At 40.0% G+C, this 12,478-nt stretch overlaps 1 protein-coding gene across 6 annotated transcripts in view; it reads left to right on the plus strand.

Annotated features, from left to right (window-relative positions):
- The first annotated feature begins 498 nt into the window (after positions 1-498).
- Positions 499-12,478, plus strand: part of LOC125689732 (centromere protein J-like) — a 35,376-nt gene continuing 23,396 nt past the window's right edge. For 4 of the 6 annotated variants that reach the window (XM_048937258.1, XM_048937257.1, XM_048937254.1 and 1 more), the window contains exons 1-8: positions 499-845; positions 1,697-1,977; positions 4,407-4,503; positions 5,519-5,764; positions 6,327-6,422; positions 8,187-8,262; positions 8,545-8,650; positions 10,120-11,488. In XM_048937258.1, the coding sequence (XP_048793215.1) occupies positions 1,783-1,977; positions 4,407-4,503; positions 5,519-5,764; positions 6,327-6,422; positions 8,187-8,262; positions 8,545-8,650; positions 10,120-11,488 (2,185 nt within the window). In that variant the 5' untranslated portion in view covers positions 499-845; positions 1,697-1,782. Of the gene's footprint in view, positions 846-1,009; positions 1,160-1,696; positions 1,978-4,406; positions 4,504-5,518; positions 5,765-6,326; positions 6,423-8,186; positions 8,263-8,544; positions 8,651-10,119; positions 11,489-12,478 lie in introns of those variants that run through there. The other 2 variants (XM_048937256.1, XM_048937255.1) reach the window with 2 other exon arrangements.

A 12,478-nucleotide genomic window follows, 5' to 3' on the forward strand; every position in this document is an offset into this window, starting at 1 on the left:
TGTTTGCTCCTGCTGGCTGCCAAGGTGCTCTGTGCCAACCTCGCAGGGAGCAGCTGTTGACTGCTTTGGCCACATTTACTGAAGAATGACTTCGTTGCCTGGAGAAGAGGGAGGCTCCCAGTGGCTTCGTTTGAGCCATGCCTCCACAAGACCCCTAGCGACCAGAGCATGTCTTGTTTTCAGAGTCTGTCTTTCATAATTGTCAGCTTACATTTTATCATTTATATTTTGGAGAAAGTATGACCAGTACATGAAACTTCCACACCCCTAATGCAATATGTGATATCAGTAAGTCAGGGCACTAATGGCCTTGGTATCACCCCTCACTGATGAGAGTGTTTTTCTAGCAGCTTGCAGCTGCTTAAGTGCTCAGTGCATTTGAACTCTGTATCTGAATAGCTTCAGTGACTACACCTGTTTCCTTTTCCCCGTTTTTTTCTTTTCTTTTTTTTTTTTTTTCCTTTTTTCTCACTCCTCTTGTAGATTCATTCTGTTCAGTTCTCATTTTAGTGCTTAGGCAGCCTGAACTTAGTTGTTTTACATTTGTAGATTGCTAAAATGTTTCTAGTGGAACTGTAGATTACTCTGAAAGGAGTTTAAGCCTGCAAACATCATGTTTCCTAGCTACACAAGTTTGGTAGGCTGTGTATACATGATACATAAACCACTTACATTAATGTAGGATGAAGGCATTAAATCATTTTCTTGAGAATGAAGCCCTTGAAGAGTCCATGTATCTTACAGAGTGCAAGTAAATGATCTTGAATGCTCCCATAGCAGATAAGATAGGGAAGCTTACTAGCTTCAGCTGCTGAAGAAAACACACCTACCCCCAATCTTATAAGGTAAGTAGCAAATCTTCATCCCTTTTTCTACTGCTCTGATTACTCATTACCAGCCTTATGGAAAAGGGATATAAGCTGCAGCAGCTTTATCTTTTTGAGATTAATATTCTTATAAGCAACTTAAACATCAAATAGCATTCTAATGAGGCTTCCTTCTTCTCCCCCCTCTCCCTCCCCCCCCCAAGTTATTTGTGTTCTCTTGTTTTCTCCGGTTATCCCCAATCCCTTTTTTTTTCTGTTGCCTTAGACATTGAGCTACTTTCTCTAAATTTACAGGCTGGAGATTTAGCTGAAAGACAAGGTCAAGAAACTTGGTGAATTCTTCTTTTGTTGTTTTTGTTCTTATTGTAATCAGAATCTTACATCTGTTCCTCTTTTCTTCTCTTTTTTTTTTTTTTTTTTTCTCCATGAGACCTTAGAATTAAATAGTGGGAAGACAATAGCAGTACTAATCCATTTTAGCTGATGGAAACATTGTGATTTTATAGTTTTCCATAGTGTAGTTATCCTAGCTGTGTTTTATTTGTGTGTATATATATATATATATATATATATATATATACATAAAAGCTGCTTATTAAGTCAGAAGATACTCTCCATTCAGCCTGGACTAAAAAACCGATCTCTTGGATAAAAGAAAATAAATTATAAAAACATCTGACTATGGGATTTACCATATCATTATAACACATTTGTTTATGATGGTTTTTGCTGCATATCCCTAAAATGGATTTCAGAAAGCAAGGCTTTTAAGGAAACAGACCATATATTACAGCAGACTGTAAATGATCGAACAAGCATGGTATCATCTTCCAACAAAATAATTCAACAAAATAATTATTTATCCTCAGCTTTGGTTGACAACACAAGTGACTCCTCCAGTAAGCAGCACCCACTTTTTACGGTAATATGATGGTCAACAATAATGACTCAATAGATGACTTGGGCCATGACCAAGATCTTCTGCATGCAAGGCAATTATTTGGACAACTCTGATTTGCTTGCTCAGAAGTTAGCTTGCAGCGTAACTGGGACTGGAATTAATGATGCAGAAACGCTGATTCCTCCTCTGCTCCCTGCCTCACAGCCTGGAATGAACCAGGGTGCTCCCACTGACAAAAGCATGGAACAGGTAAATTTGCTTTAAGTAAACACTGAATTTATAATTGCATATTTCTGACGTTTGCCGATCCTCTTAGGAAGAAACTCTTCAGGCTGCTAACACCTCTCTCTTTCTGTAGGTAGGAGGTTGTACTGGCTGATGTTGGGAAGTGGATCATAGCTCTGTGTTTGATTATGTTGCTTTAATGAATCCGTGCAATAATGTGCATTTCCTATGAGACACTTTTCCCATTGTTCCCCTTGTTGGATAGTTGCTGTTGTCTCTCTCAATTTAGAAAAGAAGTTTGGATATTCTGGCCTCCCATGTATTGATTGTGAGGTGTATTCACATTTTTGTCTTTCCATAAGTCCTCTTCTTATCCTCCATCTATTTTTTTAATCTTTTTCTCTTTTTCTGGCTCTTTTTCTTAGCTCCTACAGAGGGATTGACAGGAGTAACCAAACTGTAACTCTTCCAATGAGCATTCCACGTGTTGCTTAGGAGATAATAAACAGTACAGTGCCTTAGCTACGTAATGTAAAGGAACTCTTCTGTTTCCAATCATTTACCTACTGAAGCTTTATCATAATTCTAACTTTTTATTTTTCTTTTTAATAATGTTGATGACAAAATCAGAACTACTTGTGCTAACCAGGCTGCATCATATGTCTTGCTGTGAATGTAATTTATCTCAGGGCTTCTTCTTACTGTTGGCATCACAGCTGTACAAAAGACATGAGCTGGGAAAACTTTTTTGTTCTTCAATCATAATCCAGGAGATCTGCAGTTGGGCTGTGTTGAGGCAGTAGCTGCTTTCTTCTGCCTTCTTCTAATCTAACCTCTCCGTACATGAGGACGGCTCTCTGTGGTGTTGAAGCTGGCCTGGCATCCAGTTCCCTATTTCTCTTATGAAGAAGATACTTACAAAACTAGTCAGGAGTCCATATCATCTTCTCTCTAGAGTAGGTCTCAGTCTAATGAATGTTTTTGGTACTCTGTCTATAGGGACAAGAATCTTGCTAATCTTTGGTTGCTGTTTGGGGGGGGGGGGGGGGGAGGGGGGAAGGGCTGTAGCTGAAGATAACTTCTTGTGAGCCAAGGAGTTTGCTAGTTTTTTCCAGGATAACATTAAATTTATTGAACAGTTGGGCATTGTTTGTTCTCTGGTAGCCTTTGGCATTTGACTGTGTGAAGTATTGGAATAGTTCTTAAAGACTCTGGAAAACAAAAAGTGAATTTGTGACTTACTTTGTTATATTGTGCTTATCAAGTGATACCAGATGGAACAGTTAGAGTTTAAATTGTTCCTTCAGGCAAAGTCTTGGGAAACTCTAGACATAGCAACAAGATTAGGGTAACTTTACACTGTGAGTTTCAGTTCTATAATAGAGCGGGCACTTCGTACCAAAATAATAACGTGGAAAAAAGGCCCATATCTAGCATATGTTGGTGTCTAAGCAGAAGCAACAATCAACATGTAAGATCAATATAGACAAAGGTACTGTTTTATCTTCACGCAACCTGAGCGTTGCAATTTCTGCTGACAATTCCCAAGTTTTGGGGGGAATTTTCTGTGTTTAGTGCCTCTGAAAGTTGGGCATGAGTGACCAAATTAGCATTCCACAAACCTCTCAATTAACTGAATTTTTTATGATTTTGATGTGTTTTTCACAGGCACAGTGGAAAAATTGAAAGCAAATTCAACATTTGATTTGAGTCTCATATATTATGGTATATAGTTTTGGTATTTTCTTTGATTTCATTTTCATTATAAACTTCATAACATTTTATGTTGCCATAATCTTTTATTATTTCTATGTCTGTTCAACCATCTGTGTTTGTGAAAGAGAAAAAAGTTCGGTCTTAAATTTGCTCTAAATTTCACATTTCCCATAATAAGAAAATGCTATTAGATAGCAAGGGATAGAAAATAAAAACGGGAGAGGATGCTGTAGAAGTTTTTCTTTCTCTGTGTGGTAAGTTAATTTGACTGAGAGAATTTTGAAGCTTCTTTTCATCAACAGTTCTGGTAGTATCCTTTACCAAATAGCCAAACAAGCCACTAAATGTTGGACCTGGGTATGTTTTAAAGTTTCATAGTTGAAATTGGACCTGACAGATATCAACTGTTTTGATGCTATTCAGCTTATTGGTGCGAGACATGGACACTTCCCTCTCATTTATGCTTTAGCTTCCAAGTGATGGAAATTCTGGCACATAGACTAGAATAAAATGCTGGGTGATGTGAGGCCGAACAGCAAAACCCGTTTAGGCACACACTGCCTGCACTGTATCAGTATCCGCTCTGAGCTGCGAGATGGCAAAAGCTTTTAAATGCAAATGTCAGCATTAAACATAATGCACTATAAGAAATTCCTAAACCCAAAGTCCATTGATTCTTTCTGATTGAAAAACTTTCCAAAATGTAGTTTTATACTGTCTCTTCATGATATTTTCAGACTGCAGGGCAGCACGATGAAGCACTGAGGATGCAGATGGAGCAGCTGCAGAGGCTGGTGGCTGAACAGCAGAAAATCATTGCGCTTTACAACCCAGGTACTTGAGGAATCCCTCCTGATGCCGCAGCAACCTTATCTGCCATTATTTGTACTCCAGCAGTGCAATGCAGCAGTTCTTTAAAGAAAAAGAAGGTCTTGTGGTGGTTTTCAGTAGCTTTGGGCACTTCCTCTGGCAGTCAGGCTAAAATATTTATTTCTCCACATTGACTTAGGCACAAACTGTAAACCCCAGAAAATGTTTCTTTTAATTTTTTACTTTTCATTATTAGGAAGTATATGAGGAGGAGTCTTATATGTTTATTAACAGATCTCTCATGTAGATTTCTTTTGAAGTACAGACTTTGGACTTCTGGTCTGCGCCAGGAGCTCCTCCTGCCTTCTTCCTTCACTGGCCTTGATGTCTGCAGGGCCTTTTCTCTCCCATCCCTCACTCCTCTCTACCAGCTGCTGTTGCACGTCGGTTTTTCTCTTTCATAAATCTGCTCTCCCAGAGGATACCCAGCATTACTCATGGCTCAGCTCTGGCAGTGGTGGGTCCCTTTGGAGCAGCTGGAGCTGCTCTGATCTGACACAGGGTAATGCTGGGCTCAAAACCTTGCCGTGTAAGACCAATACAGGATTCTTTTCTGGAAGCAGAGAGGCTGGGTCACTGATCTCTTTGCAGAACTATTTATGTGTTTTCCACTTCTAATAAAAAGTGCAGCAAGGGCCGCCTCGGAGATACTCTGTGATATTTAAATCATACCTGCTAATGTGCTTAAGACGACATAGGAGAAATGTGTTTTACTTTCTTAGGAGTACTTTGTAAATTCTCTCTAATGCAGCATACTTCAGGTAATTTTGGGTATGTCTGATGTACAGCAAGCACATTTTACAATTGAAGTATATAACAAGAGCACAGTTTCATTATTTCACTCTGACAGTACAAAACACCAGGGAATATGAAAGCAACAGTATTGTAGTGCAACACCAGCTTAGCAGAGACTTCCAGTTTGGTGCAAATCAGCTGTCATAAACTTCTCTAATTTTCCTTCTCTGGTAATTATTTTCAGGTTTTTCTGTTTCTCCTGTGATACCTTCCCATCTAGTAGCCACAATGTCATCCCTTCCATGCTTTCCTGCTACTTTATCTCCTGCCCAGTTGCCACCCAAAGATTCTTCACAAGTTGAGAGCCCAGGATGCTTAGAGGCCTCTCCTTCAGCAATGCCTTCTGCCCTGCAGAGCAGCTCTCCACCAGTGGTGCCAAACGAGAGTGGTTCAGAAATCTCAGGAGAGCACCTGCAGCTGTCAGATTCAGGTAGGTGAAAAGCACTGGAAACTTGAATATAAGCATGCTGTGCAAAACTGAATTTCTGCCCTTCCTAGTGAAAACTTTATTGCAGGGCAGAGGAAGGGCTGGCTTTTATGGTAGTTTGTTACACAAGCCACCAAAGTGTTATAAAATTTATTTTGGAAAATGTCTGATTCTACTTGTGATAGAAAAATAAATTTGGCCTTGTGGATATATATGGTCATTAAATTGGAAATGGTAGATTAGAGTGAGGTATGGTGAGGTAGAGGAAGGTATGCTTAAGGGAAGATGAATAAAACATAGGATATGGATACAGCATACAAAGATGAGAAAAGTGTGTGAGAAACTAAGGCTTGAGGGTGCAGGAGCCCCAGTACATCAGTTTAACATATGACTGGAAGCTTGTCAGTGCACTTGAATTTGAAATGTCCTCCAGCTGATTGTGTGCTTGAGGATGGGGCTGAACAGAGCAGTGCTGACTGCTGTGATGATGGTGGGTTTTTAATTCTGGAAACATGAACAGGAGTGCCCCAGCAGCACATCTAATGTCTCCAATTTTTATTTAAAGGGATAAGCACAGAGCCATTGCTTCAAAGTACTGAGAGCCCCACAAAACAGCTTTCCAGACAAGATGCTCAGGAAGAAACCAGAACAAAAAACAAAGGTGAATTATATAGCTGCCTGGACACTTTTGTTCTTGCCTTGTACTGGTAAGAACTTGGGGAAAATTGTAGCGCTGATGCATTTCTCCTGCTGTACCATTCCCATTGCCACTTTTCTTGTAGATAAATAGATAGACCATCTAAAAGACTGGATAAAGCAGACCCTCACAGATGAAACTGTAAGGAGGAAGCATGGGTTCTGCATCCCTTGCTGGAACTCACCTGCCGTGCTGTGCCACCTCCAATTCTTCTACTACATACTAGACTTGTAGAATCATAGAACCATAGAATTGCTCAGGCTGGAAAAGACATTAATGATCATTGAGTTCAACTACAACTTAACTGTAGTACCCTAACTCTAGCAACCTTCTGTTAAATCATGTCCCTGAGCACCACATCCAAACAGTTTTTAAACACATTCAGGGATGGTGACTCAACCACCTCCCTGGGGAGCCTATTCCAGTGCTTAACAGCCCTTTCTGTAAAGGAGTTTTTCCTGATATCCAACCTAAACCTCCCCTGGCACATCTTAAGGCCATGTCCCCTTGTCCTGTCACCAGTGAGAAGAGACCAACCCCACTCTCACTGTAATCACCTTACAGATATTGGAAGAGAGCAATAAGGTCTCCCCTCAGCCTCCTTTTCCCCAAACTAAACAGCCTCAGTTTCATCAGTCGATAGGATCATCTAGTCCAACTATCAACCCATCACCACCATGCTCACCAACCATGTCCCCCAGTGTCACATCTGCCTTTTTTTTGTTTTCAAGAAAACCTTCAGGGTTAGTGACTCCACTACCACCTTGGGCAGCCTGTGCCAGTGCAATTCTGGTCTATGGCAGGCGACTGAGTTGCGGAAATAACACTTCTTTATGTCATCAGGCTGAAGATTTTTAGTATGTGGCTGAAAAAGCTGAGGGAAGAACACAAAAACTTTTGCATCACCAATGTCAGTGCTCTACAGGAAATCACTTCTACTAAGTCACTGAAAAGAATGGGTTCAGTTGTTACCCCCTATGCTTCCTGAACTAGATTGAGCCATGAGACCTGCCAGGGCATTACAAGCTTTTGTGTTGCAAGAGAGTGCGTTGCCAAGGCCTCCAGGAGCACTAGGTGTGTCAGTGACAAAATGCAAGCTGTGTAGTTTCTGGCAACAGCAGTGGTGTTCTGTGTGAATAAGTCAATAAAGGCATTGTCCTGAAATTGACAGACCAACTTGAGCTATAGAGCAAGTCTCGATTAGGTGACATTTAGATGAATGATTAAATGCAGTAGAAGCCTTCTTGTTGTAATGAACATAGCCTGTAAGCCTAAATGGGAAGATGGACCAATTTGCACGCTTCTGTGAAATAGAATGGAAAATGCCCAGTTAGAAGGTCTCTTGCCTATAAATATTGCTATTTAAAATGTTTAAAGAACTGACTTGTGAGTCAGCATGGTTTATAGATACAGAATTTCAGCGCTGTCCAGTGATGAGTCTCCAGTGTACTATTCTGCAGTGATCACATCATTAACTACGCATTACAAGTCTCTTGAGGCAAGGAGTACAAATCACCATTTCTTGTTTCATTATTCCCAGATGTTAGATTTGAGGATTAGTAGGCGTTTTTTTTCAAATTTAATTTAAAAATATTCTATGAAGTATTTTCAAAAGTCAAACCTTGCACAAACTGTTTTCATTGACCTTTTTCCTGCTGCTTAGATAACAGTCAATTAAAAGAAAGGACTTTCCTTAAATTTTTATTTTTTTTTTTTTTTCTTTTGAAGAACAAACAGAACAAATGAAGGAGATTTCTCCATCTCCCTTCAACACAAAGGTAAAGACTGGAAACCTAGGAAACAGGTAAGAAACGAATCTAATCAGTCAGTCAAACTACAAAAGCATGTTCTTGTTGACTGTAAAAATACTGTATAACACATACCAACTGACACCAGCCAAAAAGTTCCTAAAAGGAAACAAAATTCGTGTGTACTTTTAGCAAGATGTTTTAGAGTGGGACTTTAGTGTCCAATAATACTATAACTTTTGCTAACATGTTTCATGTTGAAAAAGGAGAGAATAAGAATTACTGAACTAAAGATAGTTGGAGAACATTACAAATAAGTAATTTTTTTCCTTGCCCAGGCCAATCACAGCAGGAATTGATATTAGACAGAAGACTTCTGAAAAATTTATTGACCAGCTTCAGGTAGACACTCAGTTGATAGAACAACAGGAGCAGAAGGAGCAGGTACTGTGCCATTGGTGCGTTTACTTTGTTTTTGATGAGTTCTCTTGGACTTGGAGGTTGTATAGGCGCTATTTTGGCTCACTGTGTAGAAGCATATTTTTCCACTGTTCTTTCATGTGATGTTAGAATACTTTTCAAAACCTTCCTCCCACCCCCCCCAGAAAAAGAAAATGGCCCCATACTCACCTTATTGGCGTATGAGCGGTTGTGTTGGACCTCTTATTACTCAGTCACAGTTCCCACTATCTCCTACTGTATTCTTCTCTGCCCACTCTGTGGAGCAGAATTTTTGCCTGAGTCTCAGCTTACTTGCCCAGCTAAGTCAGGCATCAAGGTTGATTCTGTTAGTTTCTTAGATACTGATCATCTCCAGATTGTTTGCTTCTCTTTAAACTTTTCTGCTTTTTGCCTTTCACAAAGCCATATCAAGCTTTAGCAGACAGTTGACAGTTCAACAGTTTAAACAACTAATCTCATTGATCTCATATTTCTCACAAGATTAAAAGGAATGACTATAGGCAGTGTGAAAGTGGCATTTGATGCAAAGATGGATGCCATAAATCATCTTCTCCTTCAAGATTAAGACAAGTTTATGTGCAGGTCTGACCTTGCAATTTCAAGCCCTACAGACTTGTGAAAAGCTGTTCTACACAGCTCAAAGTTTTTATTCACAGGGGGAGATATATCTCCTGTTTTCATGTCCTCCTTTTGTCTTCTACTCTAAAACTAGATGGTCTCTGAGATCCCTTCCAACCCAAGCTGTTCTGTGATTCTCCGATATCTCAAACACTAGCTTAGAAACATCTCACAAGTTGTCTTGTCATTGTTCTCTGTGTTAATGGCTGAAAGTTGAGAAGGTACTTTTTTCTTGTTGCTCTATGTGCCAAATCTGACAATAGTTAATGCCCAGAGTTTCTAATCAGCTCAGAACTGGGTAACCTGTTAGGCTACAATACACCATATTGGCATATTGTATTTGGTATATTACATATATCAAAAACAATAGGGATTTCTTCAGTGGGAACCTTTGGGTGTCAGGCCCTGCATTATCTTAGGCTTGCTGAATTAGAAGGAAGATGTACATTTTATCACTTGTTATTTTCCCAATGAGACAGATAAAATTACTTTTTTAAACTGATGCATTTATATATTTCTGCCATATTGTACAAAACACTCAAACAGCCTTCAAAAACAAAGATGAAAACTCTCATCTTTGACCATCCAAACACTTAGTGCTAAGTGTCTTAAGTTCTGACTCAGGATTTAATGGAAGTGCCACACAATGACTCACATATAAAATGTACGAGAACTTTTAGTTTTCTGCAGACTGTTATTCGTGAGCTCAGTTATCCATAGCCAGTTACTTTAAGACTTCTAGTGATTCAGCTTTTTCAATTAACATAAATACTTTTCTTTCTGATGAATGAATCCTAGATTATGAGTGTCATTATTTTTGCTGTTTTTTTCAGAGCAAGGCAAAAGGAACACCTCAGAAGACTTTTCAGAAGCGAAAAGAAGGTACTGTAAGAGTGAAAAAAACTAAACAGAAGCCTTTAAAAGAAGTGAGCAAGCATTCCAGAACTGATGTGGAGCACTGGAGTCTTTTTTCCCAGCCTGGACAAATGAATGCAGGGATACTACAGCCAAGGGAATATCCTCATGTAAATCTGCAGGTCAGCAGCTCCATGCATATGGGTACACATGGGAAAAAAGCAAACTGCGCTTTAGCTGAGAAGGGAATTAAGGCTCAGGCTGACTGTGAAGTGAAAGTACAGGAGCAAGGTGCAGAAGAAAAAGTAGTGATTAGAAGAGATGAAGATGCTTTTGCCTCGCCTCCTATGAAGTGGACTGAAATCCTGAACTCATGTCCTGAAACAACAGAAATGAACCTACAATTAGGTGGGGAAAGTGAAACTAATCACAGGGATTCTGTAGAGCAAGCTGGCAGAACTGATGAAAGGCTTGCGGAGGGTACCCTGCAAATAGACCCAGGTAGAGCAAATCAGCTTCTACAGGGTGAGCTCAGAGAGGAAGAAAAAAGCCCTTTGGAAGTCCTGCAAAAGTGTTCTACACTTCGGGATATAGAATCAGAACACATGAGGAAAGCGGAGTGGAGCGCAGTCCCTGCATTCACACAGGGCCAGAAGCATGTGCAGATATGCCCACAAGAACTTGTTTCAGGGAGCCAGAGCCCAGAAAGCAAAGGACAAATCCACACTGGTTTTAAGAAGGTAAATGATAAGATCATAAAAATTACTTGTAACTCGCCTGAGGCTGTGGAGCAAGAAAGCTCATCCCAGCAGGAATGGCAAAGGAAGGGGACAGCTGCCATGACATGGCATGTTGCATCTTCATCCCATGAGTCAGGCTGCTTATCCTCCAACAGTGACGATGACCCCAAATCTCATTGCAGTCAATATCCCTCCCAGCATGGGCCTCAGGTAGCAGATCATTGTGACAGACATTTGGATCTCTCTGAGAATGATTATGCTAGTGATGAGACCAGTGAAATTGAACACATCTCCATGAAAAAGAACATCAGTTCCTCTTCAAGAAAACAAGATATTTTAGCACTCTCAAGACAGCAAAGTCTCTCCCTCAGCACAAGCAGCAGTGATTCCAGCACTGGAGCTGTCAAATTGAAAGGGAGCAAGGCTCACTCTTCTCTTCAGCATTCTGCATTTCATCTCACAAAATCCACAAGGAGAGAGGATGAACCTGAATCAAAGGCCAGGCATGTTGCAAGCCTTGATCTGCCATCCTCAGCAGTGTTTTTTAGGATTAAAGGAGCCCCTGCAGCGAAGCAACCACAAAATAAACTGCCTACAAATGTGTTAGGTAAGAGCTACCTGAGTTTTTGTTTCCATTTCTTTTCAATATGGAAATTAAATTCCTCTTAGTTTGACTGTTTATGCTCCCTAGGTACATGCTCACCTCTGTTGGTATTTCTCAGTCAGAAACTGTTAAAAACAGAAAGGAAGGGAGAAAAACACCTGCAAGCCCTTAGTTATGCTTGACTCTCTATGTCACTGGCCATTTTTTTCTAGTTGTGTTGCTAAGAGATGCGGTTTCATGTGCAGAATTTTCACCCCATGAGACTGATGGATGTTTCAGTCAGTCCCTGGAATCAGTGCTAGAGTTTCTGGTAGCTTATGTATATTCACCCCCCTGACTCTTGGCAGTGAGAAGTTCTTGTTTTCTATTTACCCTCCTCAGAGACACTGTGAGATACAACAGGCTGGGCAAAATAATTTCTCACAATTGCTTATTTTATTCCTCAGACACAGAGAGCCCATTATTAGTAGAAAATTGTTTTCCTATGAACATCTTCTCTCAGTTTGTCCTGGATAGTGTCACAGTTCTTCAGCCAGAAATCCTCCTAATCTTTTTTGGCTTGGTCATCTTACTTCTGGAAGAGAAATGGTATCCTGCTGAGAAAGGATTTAGACCTTTTTATTAAATTGGTTCTTACTCTTTTTTTTTTTCCTCAGCTTCCACTATAGGACTTTCCCTCCTTCAGGCTAACTCCTCATCTCAAACATACTTGCTGTCTCTCCTTTTTTTTTTTTTTCCTTAGGGTGAGTCAAAACATGTTGTCCTTCCTGCAGCAATCACTGGGGCAGGAATACCTACTCCTGACATCTCTTAATTACTCTGTCACAGATTGCTAAACTATTCCAAAAAGAGCATCAAGGACTGTGTAAAAGCTATATTCAAAAGAAAGTTGAATTATCACTTGACAATTCGCATATTCACAGTAAGGAATTCAGCTGCTGATACTGGTATATCCCACAAATCCATTTCAGTTATCATGACCTGCAGGTCTTG

Source organism: Lagopus muta, chromosome 2 (genome assembly GCF_023343835.1).
Source record: "Lagopus muta isolate bLagMut1 chromosome 2, bLagMut1 primary, whole genome shotgun sequence".
In the NCBI taxonomy this organism is placed as follows: domain Eukaryota; kingdom Metazoa; phylum Chordata; class Aves; order Galliformes; family Phasianidae; genus Lagopus; species Lagopus muta.